Source organism: Carcharhinus amblyrhynchos, chromosome 22 (assembly GCF_965287045.1).
Source record: "Carcharhinus amblyrhynchos chromosome 22, sCarAmb.v2.hapA, whole genome shotgun sequence".
In the NCBI taxonomy this organism is placed as follows: Eukaryota; Metazoa; Chordata; class Chondrichthyes; order Carcharhiniformes; family Carcharhinidae; genus Carcharhinus; species Carcharhinus amblyrhynchos.
Window position 1 is genome coordinate 27984101 of NC_137345.1, and position 23569 is coordinate 28007669.

Consider the following 23569-nt stretch of genomic DNA (forward strand, 5'->3'; position numbering starts at 1 on the left):
ATAGAGCTGACACTTAGAGTCTGGATGACCCTTCCTCAGAGCTCATTTCATCAGCCCAGCCCAGCTCTGACGAGGGTCATCCAGACTCGAAACATTGGTTCTATTTTCTCTCAGCAGAATCTGTCACTGATTACCCTGCCCAGTACTGACTATCTGATTGTTTGGTTGAGAAATTGAATCAGCTTGGATGAAGAGCGCCACATCTCTTGATAGTGCAGAAAAGCGGTAATATAGGGAGTTGGCACCTGGGTTAGGTGAGGCTTTTTTGAGGAACGGTAAATCGGATGCTGGGATTGGAGACAGGAGGAATGGTGGGGAATATAATTAACTGACATTAATATTACTGTAATGGAGAGGGAATGGCCTCGTTGTAATGCATTTCTGTGCTGTATACATTTATGACTAGCTTTTAGAGTAGTATGCTGGAAGTCCAGATTAATTAATGCTTGGGGGATATGGGTTCAAATCCCACTGTGGCAGCTGGTGGAATTTAAATTCAATGAATAAATCTGAAATTAAAAGTTAGTCTCTTAATCAGGGTGACCATAAAACCTTTGACAATTGTTGTAAGAACCCATCTGGTTCCCTGATGTCTTTTAAGGAAGGAAATCTACTGTTCAAAGTTGGCTTACATAATATGACCCCAGACTCAGGGCAACATGGTTGATTTTTAACCGTCCTCTGAAGTGGCCCCACAGCTCACTCAGTTGAAAGGTGATTAGACATGGGCAACAAATGCTAGCTTTGCCAGTGATGACCACATCTCTTGAAATAATTATCATTGTTATAAGTTGCTTATTATTACTGGCGTGCAGCTTTGGCTTTAATGTGTATAATTGTGCTGTTTTATAATTATATATTACTATTGAAGAGTTGCAATTTTACCTCTATTTGTTATTGCTGCACATAGCTCTTTCATAATTGCTTCAACTATTATTATTGCTGCATATAAATAAAGTCCAGGACCAATTTGCCCAATATCCGGACAGGACGGGGCCTGGCCTCTCTGGATATTGGGCAAGAATAAAAAAGCCAGAAGATGGAGAGCAAAAGAAGTCAATGGCTGTAAGATAATGAGGCCAGTGAATACAGGCAGTTCATGCTTGAGACCAATAGGTCATAAGGCAAGATCTTTGGCTCAGAGACACACAGGTCAGGTTGAGGCCATGAGACGGTGTGACCATTGCTCAAGTAAATAAAATCAGGACTTCTTCCAACGGGCAAAACTCCTGCACATTGAAAATATCAGGGCTGACATAGGTTGCATGACAATAGAAGCATGTCACTTCACACACATTTTGAAGGCCCATGATGTGGTAGCTCTTATAAACTATCTTTTTTCAACATTTGGCCAACTTCGCTATATCCGCATATTATCTGTTACAAAGTGATTCAGTGTGGCTGTCATTATCCCTGATTCTACTGGGACTCTGAGAGCAACTAGCTGGCTATGGATCACAAAAGTATGTATCAGAGGTTCAACTTGGATGTGTTGTGCAGTTTGTGAAAAAGGGAATGAGATTCTGGTGCCAAACTCATGGGTGAAGGCTTATTCTTGTATTTATGTTTAATTTTAATCTTAGGGTTATGTAGCGCAGTGAGAGCCATGGGTGTAAATTTTTTCGGCGAAATGAATACTGCTTAATCAATGTTCCCTCTGACTTCATTGTTGTGCAGGTACATTTAAGATTGCTGTGTAGCCACACACGCTTGTACATCTTAGAGGGTTGATGTGGATGATGTTATCGGCTTGTGCTGCCAAATAACCTATTGGGCTTTAACCTGGTGTTGTGAGACTTCTTGCCATCTTAGAGGGAACATTGGTTGCCTATTTATTCCACAAGTGTAGTACATTCCAAATTGCTGTGTACATTTGTGCAGCTTATTACAAGTCTTGGATGGGAGACTATTGTAAAAACACAACCCAGATGATGCTCATGGATCCCTTGTTCCAAGGCTCCGGTATCTGATATCTAAGTCAGAGCGCATTTCTGGTTGAGATTTGTTGAAGGTACAGTGTGTATGATTTTGAGATCAAAGGGATTTTACAGTCATATTATATTTTCGATTATATGAACACACTCATAAAAATTCAATAATCAGAATGGATGGGCCAGAATAAGTGAGGGAGTGGGGAAGTTCCTCATGGTGAACTGTCGCCATGGTTTTCCCTCTGACACTGTTCACAGCTGAAGAATATTCTTAAGGAAATTTGACAGGCAGAGAATGATGCAGACACCCTGAAGTTAAACTGTCTCTTAGAACTCCAAAACAAATAGTGCTTTGGACCTTCCCACTATTACTGCCCCCAACCCAGAGCCAGCAATCACTGAATTGAGTTGAATTTCAACATAAAGTTAAAGTTTACTTATTATTTGTTTTAAAGTTTATTTATTAGTCACAAGCAAGGCTTACATTAACACTGCAATGAAGTTACTGTGAAATTGCTCTAGTCGTCACACTCCAGTGCCTGCTCAATGCACCTAACCAGCATGTCTTTCAGGAAGGAAAGACGTGCTGGGAGGAAACTGGAGGCACCTGGAGGAAACCCATGCAGACACAGGGAGAACGTGCATACTCCATACAGACAGTGAGCCAAGCCAGAAATCGAACCCAGGTCCCTGCCGCTATGAGGCAGCAATGCTGACCCCAGTAACCCACACACTACCCCACTCTCACCCACATGACCATTTGGAACACACTTAAAACATTACATCTTGTTCAACCAAGTGTAACTGGCTTTTTAATGGTGATGTTATCAGTAAAATTTGATGGGCAGGACAGACCCTGAAAAATAATTTTATAATTATGGAATGCTGTTGCATGGTTAGCAATTTTTTAAATTATTCATTGAAAAATTATTTTTTAAGAATTGTTTTTTCAGAATACTTCAGCTTCTAACTTTACCCAACCTGTGTAACCCTGCCTTTAATTTGATCACTGTTAACATTATTTTGGTGCTTTTGGTTTCCCATTTGGGGGCCTGTGAAGAATGCTTGAATGTGAGTGACTGTTTGACAGCTGATACTGTTGCTTCCAAACTGGGAATGTGTGGTAAAGAATACCACAATCAGTTACAGTAGCACAGCGAAAGAGGTGAAATTCTCAGCAGACAGATCACTAAATTGCTCCATGGTCAGTGGTGAGCACCCCTTGCAGACTGTAAAATTTGACCCCAAAATTGGTGTTTTTACCTCCTGGCAGTGTTTCTATTCAGTTATATTTGGCACAGTGATTAGCACTGCTGCCTCACAGCTCCAGGGTCCAGGCCCTATTCCCGGCTTGGGTCACTATCTGTGCGGAGTCTCCCTGTATCTGCGTGGGTTTCCTCTGGGTGCTCCGGTTTCCTCCTGTAGTTCAAAAGACGTGCTGGTTAGATGCATTGGCCATGCTGAATTCTCCTTCAGCATACCCGAACAGGTGCCGGAGTGTGGCCACTGCGGGATTTTCACAGTAACTTCATTGCGGTGTAAACATAAGCCTACTTGTACTAATAAGTAAACTTTAAATCATATAACTGTCAGAAATCAGAGTGGCATTGATTTAAGCTAAATCTCTGCATCTGCAACTCTAGTTAATTTGAATCTTACCATGTACAGTTTGGCAGTTAAGGGGAAGGTTTAACTCAAATGGTTGGGCATGTTACTTAAACTGCATGTTTATCTGTCTTAGTCACAACAGTAAACTTGGATCGTATTGGCGAGCAAGCAGAACTTATGTTCGTGATTGGGTAAGTGGCCTGATAATCAATTTGGTGAAATTTTAGAAATAATAGCATCAATCCGAGTTGTAAATGTGAAAGTAGAATTGAAAGTCCATGGAGAGGCACCATTTACGTCTTGTAACATTACTCCAGAGATTGGAATCTTCTGCTCTCATTGGTTGTGAGCTTGGAGACAGGAGGGTATGTAATTAGGTGGAGTGGTGACAAATTGACTTGTTGCCTTTACCTGAGTTAAGTTCTGGGTGGTAAGGCCATGGTCAACCTTCCCATCCTGATGTCAATTGAGGCCCTTAAGTAGCTAATTAATGACCACTTAAAGACCGCATCCAGCTACCGCTGGTATTAACCCAATCCTGTCACCATGTGTGCACAGCAGCCACAACTGTGTGAACAGTCTGACCATTTCTGGGATGTGGGGAGGGGGAGGGGGGTGGGGGATTGTCCCTCGATCAGAAGTACCCAGTGCTTGATTGAGGAGCTCATCATTGGGCGGGGAGAGGTGGGCGAAATCCCCTGAGCCACCCTATGCCCTTTCTATTCACTTGAGTGCCAGTCCTTCCCGAAGTAGCCTCCCCAATGGCCCAGCTGAGCACAAGAGCTGTCAGCCTCTGATTGGCCATCAGTCCTTGGTAGACATTACCTTTATCCCGGCGGTCTTAATTCCAAGGGAAGGCTCACCGCAGACCTCACCACTGTTGCAGTTCAACAGGCCTCCTGAAAAGACCTCCTGCTGTCCAGGCAGCAAGTGAAAGCAGCAAGATTCTGCTCAGTGATACCAATTATAGACAATACTCCTTGGTCCTCAGCAGTTTCTTATTAATTAGAGTTCCCAATCGCACTTTCCAATTGACATTAAAAATCTGCCCCAATAAAACTTTATGCATCGCTGTCCTTCCACGTGACGTGAAGAACATGTTTTGTACCACATCAATAGATCCATCGGGAAGTCTTTTTAATGTGCTGATGCTGCCAGTTTCCAAGAACGAGCCCTTGTATAGCCACCTACAAGCTGAATGTAAAGCTGCTCATTCATTCCCCCAGTTTGATATTTGGCTTGTGACCAGCTAGGCAAGAGCAGCACACTGGGAACTCAGTGGCACTTGTGTCGGTCTTGTTGTGGGAAATTACCACTTTGGAGTCAGACTGGCGGTGCAACAATACAATTTTATTTAACAAAGCTTTGTGGAGAAAAGGCACTGGCACTCCACAGTACTGGGCAGCTACCTTCTTTCATTGATACAATAGGAGCGGTCCATCTTTATACCTTTTACACAATAGACAGACTGGACATCATTAACACATCATTGTAATCAAGTAGGTGAACGATTGCCAATGCATCGTTATAGACAGATACAGACATGATCATTTCAATATCACATTGTTCCATGAATGGATACGTTTCCTCTTTATCAATGACTTAGTCTTGGTCTAGTTGTACAGTAATTGGTTTTTCTGCATTTACATATTCCCGTTCCCATTCGTGGCTGATCTCTCTATCAGACCCCATTGTCCCAGGACTGTCTTTGTCTTTAAGGTGCCTGGTTTCCTGCAGTTTTTGTTCCCTGTATGTTTAATTTTAAATAACTGTCTGTCCTGTATGTTTAAATTTCAAGTAGCTGTCTGCATTGAAAGTCAGTGCCTGCTTAATGTTGTTTAACCCTTCATGTGCCGGGCAGCTATTTTGTGCCAGGTATCCATCTTTATGATTTTTCTCCACCACAGTCTCACACTGCATAAACACTCTACCGATTCACTCAGATGAGTCGTCCTGGTATAGGACTCAAGACAATGGCCGCATGCGGCATTTCAACTCCAATACTTACACTGCAATATTATGCCAAGAATCATAGAATCCCTACAGTGCAGAAAGAGGCCATTCGGCCCACCAAGCCTGCACCAACAACAATCCCACCCAGGCCTTATCCCCGTAACCCTACATATTTGCCCAGCGAACCCCCCTGACAATAAGTGGTAATTTAGCATGGTTTATAAACCTAACCCGCACATCTTTGGACTGAGAGGAAACTCACGCAGACACAGGGAGAACATGCAAACTCGACGCAGACATTCACTCGAGGCAGGAATCGAACCTGGGTCCCTGGTGCTGTGAGACAGCAATGCTAACCACTATACCACTTAGCATGCTGTGCCAAAATCCTTGAAATTTTACTGTTTGTTTCGTGTACTGGGAAGAAGACTTGCATCGTAAGTGTGAGGACTTCATCCTCTACAACGGATACAGAGAATGGAGGCATCATTGCTTTGCACAACCACTTCCAAATATTGTTACAAACACAGCTGTATCAAGGCTGCCAACCCTCTCTGAGAAAACTTACAGTCCACGAGATTGCAAGAGCTTAGTATCCGACATCAAAGCTGCCCGACCTGAAGTGCATTTGAATAGTAATCAGAGTCCTGCTTAGTGGTCTCACAGAGTGCACATAATTCTAAATTGTAAGCTCTTTCAGCTTTCATTCTCAATGATGTCTTATGACAATATCATTGGGCCTTGATCTTCATTTTGTTCTGAATCCATTTGTGCTGTGGAGTCGGCCCTTTGCTTTGTTTTAGCTCTACCAGGGTTACACTTAAAAATGAAAGCTCAAGCCAGCTGTATAGCTGTGACAGGGTGCAAGATTGAGATTCTAAACACATTGACACAGCCATGCTAAGGACAACTAGTTACCCCTTGGGTAAGCATTCAATGTCACTCTTACAATTGCCAGCATGTCACTGAATTTAATACATGATCCCTCCATGATCTCTCCAACAGATCTGACCCTTATTGTATTCAATCTCAGTCTTTGGACTCTGCCTGTTTTTTCAGAGCCTTGTATTAATTTTGATTTTGAGACCTAAGCCGCCACTCAACCAAGCTTGTAAGTGCCTCCGATAATGACACATGACATTTTTGGATGTGGTAGTTCATCTCTTAGTGATGGGATAGTAGCAAATGTTGTAAACCAGCTGATTGTTTTCGTGCTTCTGATCCTGTCTAGTTCATGTTCTTCATTTCCCTTTATTCAGCAAAAACAGCAGTCCGCTGGAGGTGGATGATGAGGGGGGCACGATGTTTCTGCGTGTGCTCATTCACCTGACAATGCACGATTATCCACCACTTATTTCTGGATCTCTGCAGCTTCTATTCAAACATTTCAGCCAAAGACAGGAATTGCTCGCAACATTTAAACAGGTGAGAAAACGATTGTCCGAAACGTTGAGGGCCAAATCACAAACATATAACCTACACAGGCTGAGGGCGACAGGCAAGTACTCAGCAAGTCTGTCAGCATCTGTGGAGTGAGAAACCGAGGTAACATTTCAGATTGATTATCTATCACCTGATTTTGCTTTTGTATTGGGGCTACAGGCAATTTTAAGATTTGAGAAGAGGTGATGGCCTAGTGTTATTATTGCTAGACTACTAATCCAGGAATTCAGCTGATATTCCAGGGACCTGGGTTCAATTCCCGGCTTGGGTCACTGTGTGGAGTTTGCACATTCTCCTCATGTCTGTGTGGGCTTCCTCTGGGTGCTCCGGTTTCCTCCCACAGTCCAAAGATGTGCAGGTTAGGTGGATTGGCCATGTTAAAATTGCCCCTTAATGTCCTGAGATGCGTAGGTTAGAGGGGTTAGCGGGTAAAATAGTTAGGGATATGGGGGTAGAGCCTGGGTGGGATTGTGGTCAGTGCGGACTCGATGGGCCAAATGGCCTCTTTCTGCACTGTAGCGTTTCTATGATTTTATGAAATCCCGCCAAGGCAAATGGTGGAATTTGAATTCAATAAACAAAATATCTGGAATTAATAATCTACTGATAATCATGAAACCATTGTCGATTTTGGAAAAACCATCTGATTCACTAATGTCCTTTTGGGAAGGAAATCTGCTATCCTTATCTAGTCTGGTCTATATATGACTCCAGAGTCATAACAATGTGACTGACTCTCAACAGCCCTCTGAACAAGGACTGCTAGGGATGGCCCATAAATGCTGGCCAGACAGCGACACCCATATCCCACGAATACATAAAAAAAAATTAGGACATAGTTTCTTCAAAATGACCAAGTGGTCAATCATCAAGACGTATAAAGCTAAAAAGATCTGTTTTTGTTTAAGCAAAGGAAAATCAGAGGGATGCACAGTATCTCCCATGGATGTGAAGGCTCAGCCAGTTTCAACAACTGGGCCTCATTCCATGAATCCTGCAACCCCAGTGGGCATAGGAAATTCAGGTGGCAGGAGGGCAGAGCCAGGGAATTGTAGGATCAGTTCCTGGCAGCTGGGTAAGGCTAATCACGCCTGTGATCTCCCTCCTGTTCAGTGTGGCCTGACAGGGAGGCAGTCATTGCTGGCATGCCCTTCAACCAGGAACTGCAAATGGAGCTCCAGTCAGTACATTGGAGCCCAATCTGCAGACTTGAACACAACCCAGCTGAGGGGAGTTGGAATCAGGGCCAAAGTGTGGAAAACACATAGAAGGATGAAGGAAAATATTTTGAAATAATTTGAAAGAATTGGAGAGTGGGAAACAGCTGAAGTGGAAATATTTCTGTGATGAACAGCTGGGCGATCAGATAACCCTTTATTAAAAAGACACGTGGAAATGTTTAAGTTCATTTTTTTTAAATCCATCCATACATCAGTGGCTAAATCTGTCCATCATCTTTCATAAGGAAGGTTAAATATTAGATCATTCAAATTAGGATCCGAATCCTTTGTTTTTACATTCCATACATTGTACCACAACCAAGGCTGTTTATCTGTCAACATCGAATCAAATGCTTGTACAGTCCTGCGCTGAAGAATGTTAGTTTTCCAAAATTTGTTAACTGGAACAAATCCACTTAATTTGAACACTGACGTTGTATTAAAGAAAATTGGAAAGATATAGGCATATGTTTCGTAAAGTGACTGCAGTTTATTGATGAAGTTCAAGGGTGGAGAATGCCCTATGAAATATAAGCCTAGTTTTCCAGCTGGCCTTATTTTAACATCAGTATATTTTGTGTCCTTTTAAAACTAAATTTTTACTCAAGGTTATTCCAGCTCTAATATTTTCTAACCCTGCCATATTTGTGTTCCAATTTCCCATTCGGTAGCACAGTGGTTAGCACTGCTGCCTCACCGTGCCAGGGTCCCAGTTTCAATTCCTGGGTTGGGTCACTATCTGCATGTTCTCCTCATTTTTTTTTTCCAAAAATATACTTTATTCATAAAAATCTCAAATAAACCATTGCAAATCTACATGTTTTTGAATTGCAAACAGTGCAGAATTAAAACTTTTTACAGTTCTCTACAAATTACGGTCATAACATTTCAAAACTTAAAACTATATACATGCCTCAAAAATTACGTTCTCCTCATATTTGCGTGGGGGTTCCTCCAATTTATCTGCTTTCCTCCCACAGAAAGATGCGCTGGTTAGGTGAATTGGCCATGCTAAATACTCTTTTAGTGTACCTGAACAGGCACTGGAGTGTGGTGACTAGGGGATTTTCAAAGTAACTTCATTGCAGTGTTATTGCAGGCCTCCTTGTGACACTAATAAATAAACCTTATCTGTGTGAGTGTCTGCCTTCGTCTTTAGATCTACGCATGCAGTTGACAATGCGTCCAGTTTAAGAAAGGAAAATCTGATTTGATAATTGCAAGTAGCTGCTAGATAGTTTGAACCCTCCTTCCACTTTGGAAACAGGAAATTATCACAGATATTGCTTTTAAACTTAACTTATTCCAAGAATTCAAGTTATTTATTTCAACCATTATGAGCATGCAATGTGACTAATACAATGCGATTATATATTTACTGTAGAATTTCTTTAAGCTAACTTGCCAAGCAGGCACTATAATAGGCGTAGAATTGTTTATTTGTTTTCTTACAATGTTTCCAATCAGTTAATCTGAACAAATCCAGCTATTTAAAAATCCTTTCACCACTTAGTTTGTTTGATTTTTTAAAAGAATTGCTGCCATGCGTTTTAACTAAACAAATCATGTTGCCTATGTTTATCAAAAGGATTTTTGTTGCCTCCCTCCAATTTTACAGTTTGAAAACAAATCTCATACACAGCGATCTGAATTGTAATCCATTATTGACATGCTTGTATACAGTGACTGGCTTTAAAGAGATTGTCGCTAATGAATCTGGACAAATGTAGATATTTTGGCATAACAAACATGGTGTTGCATGGCTTCATTGGAAAAGTAGTTTCTATAGACCAATATCACAATTCTGCTGTTACTGATTTTCTCCCTTCCCCAACTCCACCAGCCCCCAGCCCCCTGCTCACCCCCCCCCCCCCCCCAACTAAAAGAGCCTTTTTTTATTCATGCTTTTATTTTGTGGAATTGAAAGCAATATTGTTATTTTTCTTCCTTGTTAGGTCCAGCTTCTTATAACACCCCAAGATGTTGATAACTACAAAGTGATTAAATCTGACTTGGATCGCCTGCGTACAATGGTGGAAAAGTCCGAGCTCTGGGTGGACAAGAAGAGCAGAAGAGGGACTGAAGGAAAAACAGCAAAATTGGAGGTAACTACTCCTTGTGCCACCTGTACGTCCATACCTGTACTCACTGACCGCTATTGGCTGGTCCCAATTTTAAATTCTCAGTCTTGTTTCCAGACTGCTTCACAGCATCAGCTGTCCCCACCTCTATGACGCCCTCCAGCCCTACAGCCCTCCAGATCTCTGCATGTTTCCACATTAGGCTTATTACACATCCTGCTTTTCATTGCAAAACCATGGTAGCTGAGGCTTTAAACCCTACAGCTTCCTTTTTAAACCTCTCCACCTCTCACTGTTAAGGTGCTCCTTAAAAACCTGTCTTTTTGACGATACTTTTGGCCATGTCTCGAAGAGACTAGGGGTGAGATTTTCAAGCTCCCGCGTGGTGTGTTTTCCAGTCCTGCTGATACCGACAGTATTTTGCGTGGCTTGCCAGCCTTGTCACAGTGGATCGTCTTCAGTGGGACTGGAAGATGCTGCCAGTGAGAAGGGCTGGAAAATCCTACCCCAGGTGCCAAATTTTGTTTCATAATGCTCCTGTGAAGGACCTTGGCGGGTGTAGGGGGTTACTGTGATGGAAATGTGATATAAATGCAAGTTGTTGTTACAGCATGGCTTGGTAATATCCATCCCGAGATTTAGCCAGCTTAAAAAAAAATCTTCAAATAACAACTTTCAGATCTCATTATTGATTAACAAGTCCAAAGATATGTAGTCTGGGAGGATTGGCCATGCTAAGTTGCCCTTTGGTATCCAAAGATGTATAGGTTAGATGGATTAATCATGGTAAGTATGTTGGGTTATGGGGGATAGCTAGGGGGATGAGCCTGGATAAGATGCTCTTTCAGAGAGTCAGTGCAGACTCGATGGGCCAAACTGCCTGCTAACCTATAGTTCTATAGTAAGTATTGTTCAGTTTTATTTAACTTTCTGGTCACATTGGCAATGTAGTAATTAAAGAAATTAACTATGAGTTCAATTTCCTATAGCTGTGCCATAGCTGCTTAATGACTTGGTATAAAACATATTTGTGCAATATTTTAAAGCAGCCATTGCATAGTTTGTTTCAAGGAAATTAATGATACAATTTTATACCAATGTGTCAGTTAACTTGTACATTGTTTTGTGATAAGTTATTTTGGTGTCACAATATCAGTATCCAGGCATTGATGAGACATGAAAAGTGCCATTTAACTTTGCTGATTAAACTTCAGCAGAATGCAATTTTATGATAACTAATTGTTCTAATCTCTCCAAAATCAAGCATATTGTCGTTTTTATGGGGAGAGTCAAAATTTACGTTTATGTCTAAATCAGTCATCTTATAAAATGTGAACAATAGATTGCAGCACTGTCTGTTTAATTATAACTCGAAATATTGGGGGCGATTCTCCCAGAAGGGCTGAATTGGTGGGGAAACTGTTAGAAATCACAACTATTTTCTCAGTGCAGATTCAGACCTGAATCTCCCCACTCTGTGCAATGCAAAGGTCACAACTGGGAATCTCATGAAAAACTTGGGGGATGGGACCTATGTGCACCCAGGAGCCTATAGCTCCAGAACTCTGCACATGCGCAGTGGTCCTGATCTGTCAGCCTCCCATTTGCTGGCCAGGTCGATCGCAGCCCCCAGGACAATTCCCGAGCCAGCCCTGACTCTTCTGCTCCAGAGTACCCTGATGTCCAGCCCAGCCCCCCAGCACCCAGTAGTGGCGATCCCCCACCCCCCTCACCCTGGCAGACTACCCCCCCCCCCCACTTCCCCCGGGGCTGACCACCCCCAGAATCAGACACCTCCCCCACCCGGCAAACCATGCACCTCGGACATACTCTCTCCCTCTGTCAGGAAAAATATACAAAAGTCTGAGGTTACGTACCAACCATCCCAAGGACAGCTTCTTCCCTGCTGCCATCAAACTTTTGAATGTACCTCCCTTGCACTAAGTTGGTCTTTCTCTACACCCTAGCTATGAATGTAACACTACATTCTGCATTCTCTCTTTTCCTACTCTATGAATGGTATGCTTTATCTGTATAGTGCACAAAAAGCAATAATTTTCACTTTATGCCAACATTTGCATCAATAATCAATCAAATCAAATCAAATTATTGAAGCCTGTTCCAAGAGTCCTGTAGCTCATAGATTGCAGTGTTTGGGAGGGATGTGAAAGAGGGTTAATTTTAATCCCCAAAACAGATGGGTTTGGACCAGGCAGGATATGAGAATGCAAATAATCAGAAACTTGAACCCACTCTCCCAATTCTGGTTTAACAAAGGTGGACTGAGGAGCAGGGGACCAAACTGTTTTCAGAAGATAAGTAAAACCTTTTAAGGAGAGTGCATGCCTTTATTGTGGCAATTTTTTGACATTCAACCCATATCAGCCAGGTTTTCCAGTCCTCTGAAAACCCCACAGATAAAAGGACGTGAGAAGGATTGGATTGATCAGATCTTTTCCAGCACTGCTTGTGGGCCAGGAGAGGCAGAATGGTTTCTTCCATTTACAACACTGACATCTATGCAGCAAAATTGTCCAGTTATGTTCTGTCCACAAGAAGCAGGACAACTCCAACCTGACCAATTACCTACCCGTCAGTCTTTCTCAATCAGCAGAGGCTGGTTAAGCTGGAGTTGTTTTCCTCAGAGGAGAGAAGGGTGCGGGGAGAGGGGTGGGGATGCGGGGGAGGTGTGTGTGGTGTGGGGGGAGGTTCTGATGTACAAAATTAAGGGAGATAGGAATAAACTTTTCCACTAAGCAGAGGCGTCAATAATCAGGAGACATAGATTTGAGGTAAGGGTAGGAGATTTAGGGGGGATTTGAGGAAAAGCTATTTCACCCAGTGGGTGGTGGTAATCTGGAATTCACTGCCAGAAAGGGTAGTAGAGGCAGGAACCCTCACAACATTTAAGAATCATATAGATGAGCGCTCAAATATCAGAACATACAAGGCTATGGACTAAGTGCTGGAAAATGGGATTAGAATAGATAGGTGCATGATGGCTTGCACAAATACAATGAGCTAAAAAGCCTCTTCCTGTGCTGTAAAAACTCCAAGGGCGGAATTTTGCCGCCTCGCTCACCATGGGAATCATAATGGGTGGGGGGGCCAGACCATGCAAAGTTCTGTTGACCTCACATGGGATTTGTTTGGTTTTGGGATGAGCAGATGGAGTGGGCCACAAAATCCTGTCCTATGATTTGATGATCAGCAAAGTAGTGGAAGGCATTGTTGACAATGCTACAAGTGGCACTGACTGAGCCTGCTCACTGATGTTTAGTTTAGATTCTGCTGGGGCCAATCAGCCTCTAACCACATTATAGCCTTGATCCAAAAATGGCCAAAAGAACTGAACTGGAGAGGTGATGAGAGAGTGGCCACCGCTGACATCAAGGCAGCATTTGACTGAGAGCAGCATCACGGAGCCCTAGTTAAAGTGAGGGGAAACACTCCCCATTGGTTAGAGTCATACCTAGTGCAAAGAAAGATATGGTTGTTGGCCCAGAACATCTCTGGAGGACATTGCCCTGGGTCCAAGCATCTCCAATTGCTTCATCAATGACCTACTTTCCATTTTAAGGTTTAACATGGAAAGACTTGCTGATGATGTTCAGCAACCTTTGCAATTCCTCAGTTACTAAAGTAGTCCATACCCATGTGCAGTAAGACTTGGGCAAAATTCAGGCAAGTAACGTTGACACTACACAAGTTCCAGGCAAAGATAGTCTTCAACGAGAGGGAAACTAACCATCTCCCTTTGATATTCAATGACATTGGCATCACTTCCTCCCCCATGATCAACACACTGGGAGTTGCCATTGATCAGAAGGTGAACTGGACCAGCTAGACAAACACTATGGCTACAAGAGCAAGCCAGAGGCAGTGAATTCTGCAGACATTAACTCATCCCTTGATTCCACAAAGCCTGTTGACCGTCTAGAAGGCACAGGTTAGGACTGTGATGGGATACTTTCCACTTGCCTTGATCTGTGCAGCTCCAATAACACTCAAGGGGCTCAATACAATCCAGGACAAAGCAAATTGCTTGATTGGTACCCATCACCACCTTCAATTTTCACCCCCATTACCACTGACACACAGTGGTAGTATTTGCCACCCAGAAGGTGCACTGAAGGAACTCACTAAGGTTCCTTCAATTGCACCTTCCAAATCCACAGCCTTTGCCACCTTGAAACACAAGGGCAGCAGATGCATATGAACACAATCACTTGTAAGTCCCCATCCAAACCATACACCATTCTGACTTGGAAATATTTTGCCGTTTGTTCATTGTTGTTGGGTTAAAATCCTGGAATTCCTTCCTGACAGCCCTGGGAGTGTGCCTACACCACCTGGATTGCAGTGGTTCAAGAAGGTGGCTGACCACCACCTCCTTGAGGGCAATTAGAGATGGGTAAGAAATGTTATTTTAGCCAACAACACCCACAACCCGTAAAAGAATAAAATATATCTCTACCTGCATGTCCTCTGCCTCTCATGGCTTGCTCCCATTTCCTACTTTTGGATCTCTGAGCCACCCCCACTGTCTCTTCCTGAATATCTCGCAACTTAAATCATCCTGCTCTTCTCAACCAAGCTGACTGGGGATTCGTTTTATTAAAGAGAGCACACAGCTCATAAAAATAGGATTCAACATAGTGAGGACACTGAGACTTTCTGGTTTCTTGATCATAACTCTTCCTTCTGTTCTTCCAAAACCACATCCCAATGAATATCACATCAATGTGTCTCTCTGGGCAAATCCTACTGTTATGATCTGACAGATGGCAACGAATTCCAAAGAGAAGCTTGGCAAGCTATTACCACACTTTTTATATTTTTACCCAGGAGGATAATATGTATTGATGTCAGAAGGTGCAAATTCCAGTAACACTTTTAGCAATTTAAATATCAAGCGAAAACATTTATTAATAAATGGTTATCCACTTTGGTAGCAAAAATAAGAAGACAGATTTATTGAATGAGTGTAAATTGAGAGAGGTGGGTACTTGGTGAGAACTTGGTGTCCTCGTGCAGGTACAGCAGACAGTAAAGAAAGCAAATAGTTTTACTAGGGTTCCGTGGTGCCGCTCTCAGTCAAATGCTGCCTCTTAGCAAGAGGCTTTGAATACAGGAATAGAGATGTTTTGCTGTGATTGTATAGGCCGTTGGTGAGACCTGGAGTATTGTGTGCAGTTTTGGCCTCCTTATGTGAGGCAGAATGTTCTTGCTATAGAGGGAGTACAGCGAAGAGTTGTTAGACTGATTCCTGGGATGGCAGGACTTCCATATGAGGAGAGACTAAGTCAGTTAGGATTATATTCATTGGAGTTTAGAAGAGTGAGGGAACATCTCATGGAAACTAACAAAATTCCAACAGATAGGGTATATTCAAAAAGAATGTTCTCGATGGTAGGGGAGTCCAGAACTCGGGACCATAGTTTGAGGGTAAGGGTTTAAATTTTTTAGGACTGAGATGAGAAGAAATTTCTTCACCCAGGGAGTGGTGAATCTGTGGAATTCGTGACCACAGAAAATAGTTGAGGCCTAATTTAGATATAGCTCTTCAGGCTAAAGAAATCAAGGGATATGAGGGAAGAAGGGATCAGGATATTGAATTTGATCATCAGCCACGATCATAATGAATGGTGGAGCATGCTTGAAGGGCTTAATCCTGCTTCTAGTTTCAATGTATCTTTCTGTTTAATATACGTGAATGAGAAAATTTGGGCATATTCTCATCATATAGAACACTTGCACCTAAATCATGTGAACTTTTTAAACCACATTGTTTGTTTATACTGAGGCTGTGTGCGCATTTGGTGAAAATGCAGAGAAAGCAGAAGTCAGGGATTCAATATTAATCAAACTAGCAGTTTTCTTTAACAATGCCTCCTGCTGAGGTTAAAAAAACTATAAGATCTTAAAGGAAAATATTTCGTTAACTGTTAATAACTGTAATTGCAATACCATTGTTGTACCAACAAGTGGTGGTGTTGTACCGTTCTTGATAATTCAGAAGTTCTACAGTAGAACAACGCTGCTAACTTTCCCGAGAGCAATCAACAGGAAACTCACAATTTTCTAAGAGCACTGAATGCCCTCATGTTTCAGTGAGTAAATGTACAACCGCAATTTACACTTTAATAACACCCATATGGACAATAATATTGGGTGAGGGCATGTGAAATCAAACAGCTGGCTAGACCAACTTAACCTCAAGTTTTAATAGAAAAAGGGTGGAATTTTCCAGCTGCGCTGGCCTCAAAATCTCAAACAATGATGAGACAGAGTGCAGGAATAAGATAGAGAATCTGGCGAACTGATGCGGCAACAATAATCTCTCCCTCAATGTCAACAAAAAGAAGGAGATTGTCATCGACTTCAGGAAGCGTAAAGGAGAACATGCCCCTGTCTATTTCAATGGGGATGAAGTATAAAGTGTTGAAAGCTTCAAATTTTTAGGTGTCCAGATCATCAACAACCTGTCCTGGTCCCTCCATGCCAACATTATATTTAGGAAAGCCTACCATGCCTCTACTTTCTCAGAAAATTAAGGAAATTTGGCATGTCCGCTATGACTTTCACCAACTTTTACAGATGCACCATAGAAAGCATTCTTTCTGGTTGTATCAGAGCTTTGTATGGCTCATGCTCTGCCCAAGAGTGCAAGGAATTACAAAGGTCATAAATGTAGCCCAGTTCATCATGCAAACCAGCCTCCCATCCATTGATTCTGTTTACACCTCCCGCTGCCTCAGCAAAGCAACCAGTATAATTAAGGACCCAACGCACCCCCCGACATTCTCTCTTCCAACATTTTCGGTCAGGAAAATGATACAAAAATCTGAGGTCAGGTACCAACCGACTCAAGAACAGTTTCTTCCGTGCTGCCATCAGACTTTTGAATGGACGTACCTTGCATTAAGTTGACCTTTCTCTAGTTATAACTGTAACGCTACATTCTGTACTCTCTCGTTTCTTCTCCATGAATGGTATGGTTTCTCTATATAAAGTGCAAGAAACAATACTTTTCACGGTATGCTAATTCAAGTGACAATAATACATCACATCAAATTGAGACCAGAAAATCCCATCCGAGGTCTGCACCCCCCACCCACTATATTCCTGCGGTGGGCAGAATGGAAAAATTCTATCCAAAAGATCCCAGAATGGGCTTCCATGGGTACCTGCAGACAGCAGATTTTAGGACATGACCCACATGATTTTTTGATCCATGCAGGTTAGTATGGCTCCATAGTGGAAATGCAGTCTTGGAAAATGATCCTAACCTGGTGCAGATTTATGAATGACTCGTCTTGATGTGTCAGCACAACGCAATTTCATTCATTTGCAAAATGAAAGCCACAAGTGTGACTTGGATGTAGGCCTATGTCTGGGGGACGTGTGGGTGTAATGATAATGTCACTGGACTCGTAATCTAGTACCCAGGCCCATACTCTGGGAACAAATCTGAAGCAGAAAAGACTGAGGGGGCGACCTAATTGAGGTGTTCAAGATTATGAGGGGCATGGACAGAATGGATAGGAAGCAGCTGTTCCCCTAGGTTGAAGGGTCTGTTACGAAGGGACACGAGTTATAAGTGAAGGGTGGGAAGTTTAGGAGGTGTTTGAGGAAAAACATTTTTACTCAGAGGGTGATGACAGTGTGGAATGCGCTGCCTGGGAGGGTGGTGAAGGCGGGATGCCTCACATCCTTTAAAAAGTACCTGGATGAGCACTTGGCGCGCCATAACATTCAGGGCCATGGGCCAAGTGCTGGCAACTGAGATTAAATGGACAGATCAATACTTTCCATGCATCAGTGCAGACTCGATGAGTGAAAGGCCTCTATTGCACTGTAGTATTCTGTGATTCAAATAAATAAATCTGGAATTGAATGTGCATAGTTGCAGTAATGGTGAATATGAAACTATCATTGATTGCTGTTATGATTGTGGTTCACTAATGTCCTTCAGGGAAAGGACATGGATGAAAGGGATGTGGAGGGATATGATCCAGGTGCGGGTCAGTGGGACTAGGCAGAAAAATGGTTCGGCACAGCCAAGAAGGGCCAAAAGGCCTGTTTCTGTGCTGTAGTCTTCTATGGTTCTATGGAAATCTGCCATGTTTACCTGGTCAGGCTTATATGTGACTCCAGACCCGCAGCGATGTCAGTGACTCTTAATTGCCCTGTGAAGTGGCCTAGCAAAGCATTCGGTTCAGGGGCAATCAGGGATAGGCAACAAATGGTGGCCTTGCTGGCGACACCCAGAACCCATGAAAGAATAAAGCAAAGCAAATAAACACTGTGGTCGCAGCAGTCAGATTTCTCTAGCTGACTCCACCATATTATTGTTTATGTTTCAGGAGCCTGCTGATGATGCAGCTTTGGACAAGACATTAGGAGGGAAAAGTAGTGGGAATTACCAGGATGTAAAAGAGGTGAGTCATTTTGTTTTGGCAGGAATGGGAACGATTAGTAGAATCTGCATGTCTCCTCCAGTACCTCACTCCCAGGCAGTACAGTTTGCCTGGCATTCCTGAAACTGTTCCCAGATCCCTCATTGTGCTTCTTCCAAGCATCACTTGGAGGAGGTGCAAAGAGATGACCAGCTGTTTGTGTTTTTCCCTACTCATCCGGCAATATGGCTGAGGTGTAAGGGGACAGGGCAAGGGGCCTTCATTCTCACTGTATCCTGGGGCATTACATATTCTAATAGACAACTGAGGGATGGTATTGCTGAGTTCATTGAAACAACTTGCCAACTTGGCTTCTCATCAGAGGAAAAGAAGCAACAAAAGTGCCGATGTGAAGAAGCTGGGGCAATTAAAGGAATGAGCAATAAAAAAAATCTGTATTAAAACGACTTGTTTGTCAGTTGCATCCACTGTGTAGCTGTGAACACATTGAAACAATTTTATTAATTCGTGCTTCATGCTGAGAGTACAAATTTATATCACTCCTGTTATAATCTAAGGATTGGAAAGCCCATAAGGTAGGGGATTGTCAAGTATAAGTGGTGTCAGTTCTGTGTGATCTTAAATGTACTGCAAATCTTTTCAGATATTAGAACGGCTGAATAAAATGTGTGGTGTTGGAGAACAAGTTAGAAAGAAACAACAGAGACTGCTGAAAAACATGGGAGCTCACAAAGTGATGTTGGATCTGCTGCAGGTGCCTTATGACAAGGTGAGAACATTATCATATCCAGTCTTGGTTTTACACATTCTGACAATGACTTAACAAGAAAAATTAACAAAGACTGACAACCACATTAACTATTAGGCATTGAGGGGCAACCTTCCACTAGAGATTTTTTTTGCTGTTATTTTCTTTTACTTAATTTTGTATTGATATTTTGCTTCTAAATTTTCTCAATATAAGCCTCTCCTCGCTGTACCAGGCACACTTCCTGGTGAGTGAGTTCCCTGCTCTGAGGCTATTTCCAGTGCTTAATTGAGTCAGCGAGTAGATGTGTGGGAGGAAGATCTTGGGTAGAAACTTGTGAGGGGACAGGAATTTCCACCATTAAGTGGAGAGCCAGCGAGGGCCACCCCCATCCCCCAAGGTCAGAGGTGAGTACTGGTGGAATAGGGGTTGAGGGGAAGGATTGGGGGAGCCTTGTTGGCAACAAGGCCAGAATGGTGGCTCTCAGTAGCTCAGTAACCAGTGCCTTCAGTAAATTATATCATTTGCTGACTGCATTCACGATATAACTATCTGCATCTATTCTGTAAACACTGTTTAAATGTCATGTTTTGTTGCAGAACGATGTAAAAATGTCCGGGATTTTGAAGTACACTCACCAATTTCTTCAGAAATTCTGTGCAGGGAGTCCTGAGAACCAGACTCTGCTTTACAAACACCTGAACCTGTTCTTGACTCCTGGGGTAAGTAATGGTGATTTAGAGTACGTGCGCAGTTCTGGTTGCCACATTACCAGAAAGACGTAAAAGCCTTGGAGAGAATGCAAAGAAGTTTCACCAAGGTATTACCTAGTCTCAAGGATGTTGACTATAAGAAGAGGGATTGTTTTCACTGGAAAGATGGAGGCTGAGGAGAGACCTGATAGATTAAATTATGACAGGCATGGACAGGGTGGATAGTCAGAGACTTTTTTCCAGGGTGAAAGTGTCAATTACAAGGGGCCAGAGGAGGAAAGTTTAAGGGAGACATGCAGGGTAGGTTTTCACGCAGAGATTGGTGGGTGCTTGGAATGAATTGATAGTGGAGGTGATGGAATTCGGCACATTAGCAACATTTCAGAGGCATCTGGATGGGTACATGAATAGGAAGGTAATAGAGAGATACAAATCGAGTAAAGACAGAAGGTTGTTTTTTAATTTACTTGGGCATCATAATTGGCATGGACTTGGAGGGCCAAAGGGCCTGTTTCCGTGCTGTACTTGTCTTTGTTTTTTGTTCTTTCTTAGACGTAGATTAGTCAATGAGCTTAGGCTGGCATTCTTTTAATCAATCAAAGCTGACATCCAAAGTTTTGATTAAATAAGCATTGATACCAATTTAAATCTTCATTATCAGCTTGTTGTCATTAAAAGTGCAGTCTGAGAAGTGGACTCAAGTGACTCCTTATCAACCCTTGTTGGCAGAAATAGGTTGGCCCAGATTTTCCCACAATGATGAGATTAGCAACGTACACCTTAAATAGACATTTCTAACCCTCTCCAAATGTTGATGGTTTTCTAATTAGGTTAGAGCCACAGCAAATACAAAACCATTCAGCTACACATTGATGATCTGGAGATGTATAGTGAGAGCACATTCACTATCTGAAGAAGTAGGAATGTTTCAATGGACAGAAGCATACCTTCTTAAATAAACGTTAATCCACAGTCCACATGAAATACTGATGCCCTATTAATACTGGGCAAAGGCTTTTGCAGTTACCTGGGCCAAAAACCTCGGTCCTTGTTCGCGCTGGGATTCTCAACAGGTAGTACCTGTGGAGAAAGAGAATTAATTTTTCAGATCAATGGCCTTTCATTCATTAATAGAAATAGCTTCTTTCTATTTACCCTGCAGTTCACCTTAACATCTTGCAAACTTTAATCAAATCACTACTCAACCTTTTAACTTCTAGAGACTAGAACCCTTGTTTCATTAATCTCGCCTCATAGTTTAACACTTGGGGATTTGATTTGATTTCACTTGACTTATTATTATCACTTTTTGGGATACTGTGAAAAGTAATGCTTCTTACGTAATCTTCTGTCAAAATGTACCATTCATAGAGTACGTAGGAGAGAAGGAAAGGAGAGGGTGCAGAATATGGTGTTGCAGTTACAGATAGGATGAAGAGAAAGATCACCTAAATTTATGATAGGATTATTCAAAAGTCTGATGGCAGCAGGGAAGAAGCTGTTTTTGAGTTGATTGGCATGTGTTCTCAGACTTTTGTATCTTCTTCCCGATGGAAGAAGGTAGAAGTGAGTATGTTCGGGGTGCATGGGGTCCTTCATTATGCTGGCTGCTTTTCCAAGGCAGTGGTAAGTATAGACAGGGTGAATGGATGGGAGGCTAGTTTGAGTGATAGACTGGACCATTTTCACAACCCAAATTTCCTTCGTCTCCTGAGAAAGTAGAGGTGTTGGTTGCCTTTCTTAACAATAGCCCTGGTGTGGAGGGACCAGGGCATACCCAGAAACTTGAAGCTCTCGACCATTTCCACTCCATCCCCATTGGTATCATTCTTGTAAATTCACATTGCACTCACTCCAACATCAACATATTCTTCTTGATGCCATAAAATACTCACAATGTATTTGTAACACGAGCTTTTTATAGACTTCTAAACCCTTGCATTCTTGTCCTCTATGTATGATATATAAATTTATAAAGGTCAGCATTCCATTATCTATTGATTCTAATTTGTACATGTTCATGCCATTTTATTGATCCATGTACATGGACCCCTAAGTTTCTTTGGACCTCCGCTGCTTCCAGCTTTTCCCCATTTAGAAAATATTTATCCTTCCTGTTTGATCCAATTTAAATGCCTATCTTAAAATCCTTCTGTCGAGTCTTACCCATTGGCTTAACTATTAAATTATTTGTAATTGTTTGCTTCCATCTATGCTACTTAGAATGCTGCTTATCTATGTCAGGTATGTAGCTCCCTATCCTGCAATCCAAGTCATTAATGAATATCAGCCTGTAGGCTATACTGGTATTGTGGGCAAGACTGTCAGTATGTGCAGTTAAATGCAGAAATCCAAAAGTTGTTGCCAGTGATTCTAGATGGAGAGGCTCTCTGTAATGGCAAAAATCTCAGAAATGGATGAATTTTCTAAGTATGAACTTAGCACACTGTTAAAAGCCCAATTCTATCTCTTAACAATGTGTAACATTTACAAGAATACTTACAGAGGGGATTAAGTGAGTAAAAGGCAAATCATTATCAGTTCTGCTTTTTGGCAGCCTCTGCATTCATTCCCGAGTCACCCGCACCCATCCCTATATCAGCCTTCCCCACCCGGGGGGAGGTCTTTGCTGTTGGTGGACGTTTTTAAAGGCCGGTTTGCCAAGCCAGGAATTCTCCTGACTCTGCACATTTGAACTGAGGAGGAAACTTCTGGCCTACGTTTCCAGCTTCCAAACTTGGCATTTCCCATCTTCATGGGGATGGGACTGGAGTGGGACCAGGCTTCATGCATATGCCAATAATGGAGGCAGCTGCCCAGTTAAGTCATCAGCGGCCTGCACTGATTTCCAACTTTTGAAACTGAACCATTTAAATTCCAGCGTGCGCAGATCAGATCAGGTAGAATCAGGTTTGGGCTTAGTGAATTCTTTGGATAGTCAATGTATCCCTTTGGTTTGGTGAAGTACTTCTTTGGATAGGATACTGGGATACCTGTGGAAGATGTTAAGACACTCTTTGGGAAAGGTAAGGCATCCTTTGGGATTGTTAGAAATAATCATGATTCTGCACTTTTTACACACCAACTCATTGGAACTGTCAAGCTGTCAAGGAACTGTCAAGGTGTCGAGGAGCTTTCCAGCTGTCAAGGAGCAGTCCAATGATCCAGGAAATGTCAATGCTGTCATAGCTGTCCAGCAAGTGCTCAGAGATATTAGATGAGCTGGCATGGAGGGGATAAGGGAAAAGAAGTTAGAGTATGGCAGGTGGGGGGAAAGGATTGGCATGAGTTGACATTGTGTTGGAATAGGGGATATGAGGGACCATCGGAAGTGGGCAATGGGACATGGGTTGGCATGGCTAGGGGAAAGGTACTGAATGATGGGTAAGGGTTAAAGGGATTTATTTATATTTTTATTCATTCAAACACACTATTGGAGCACAGAGGCA

At 42.4% G+C, this 23569-nt stretch overlaps 1 protein-coding gene across 3 annotated transcripts in view; it reads left to right on the forward strand.

Annotated features, from left to right (window-relative positions):
- itpr3 (inositol 1,4,5-trisphosphate receptor, type 3) overlaps positions 1-23569 on the forward strand; it is a 290731-nt gene that overhangs the window by 178594 nt on the left and 88568 nt on the right. For all 3 annotated transcript variants that reach the window (XM_080210067.1, XM_080210068.1, XM_080210069.1), the window contains 6 exons: positions 3673-3730; positions 6752-6917; positions 10111-10260; positions 18606-18680; positions 19303-19428; positions 20007-20129. In XM_080210067.1, coding sequence (XP_080066193.1) covers positions 3673-3730; positions 6752-6917; positions 10111-10260; positions 18606-18680; positions 19303-19428; positions 20007-20129 — 698 coding nt within the window. The remainder of the gene's footprint in view (positions 1-3672; positions 3731-6751; positions 6918-10110; positions 10261-18605; positions 18681-19302; positions 19429-20006; positions 20130-23569) is intronic.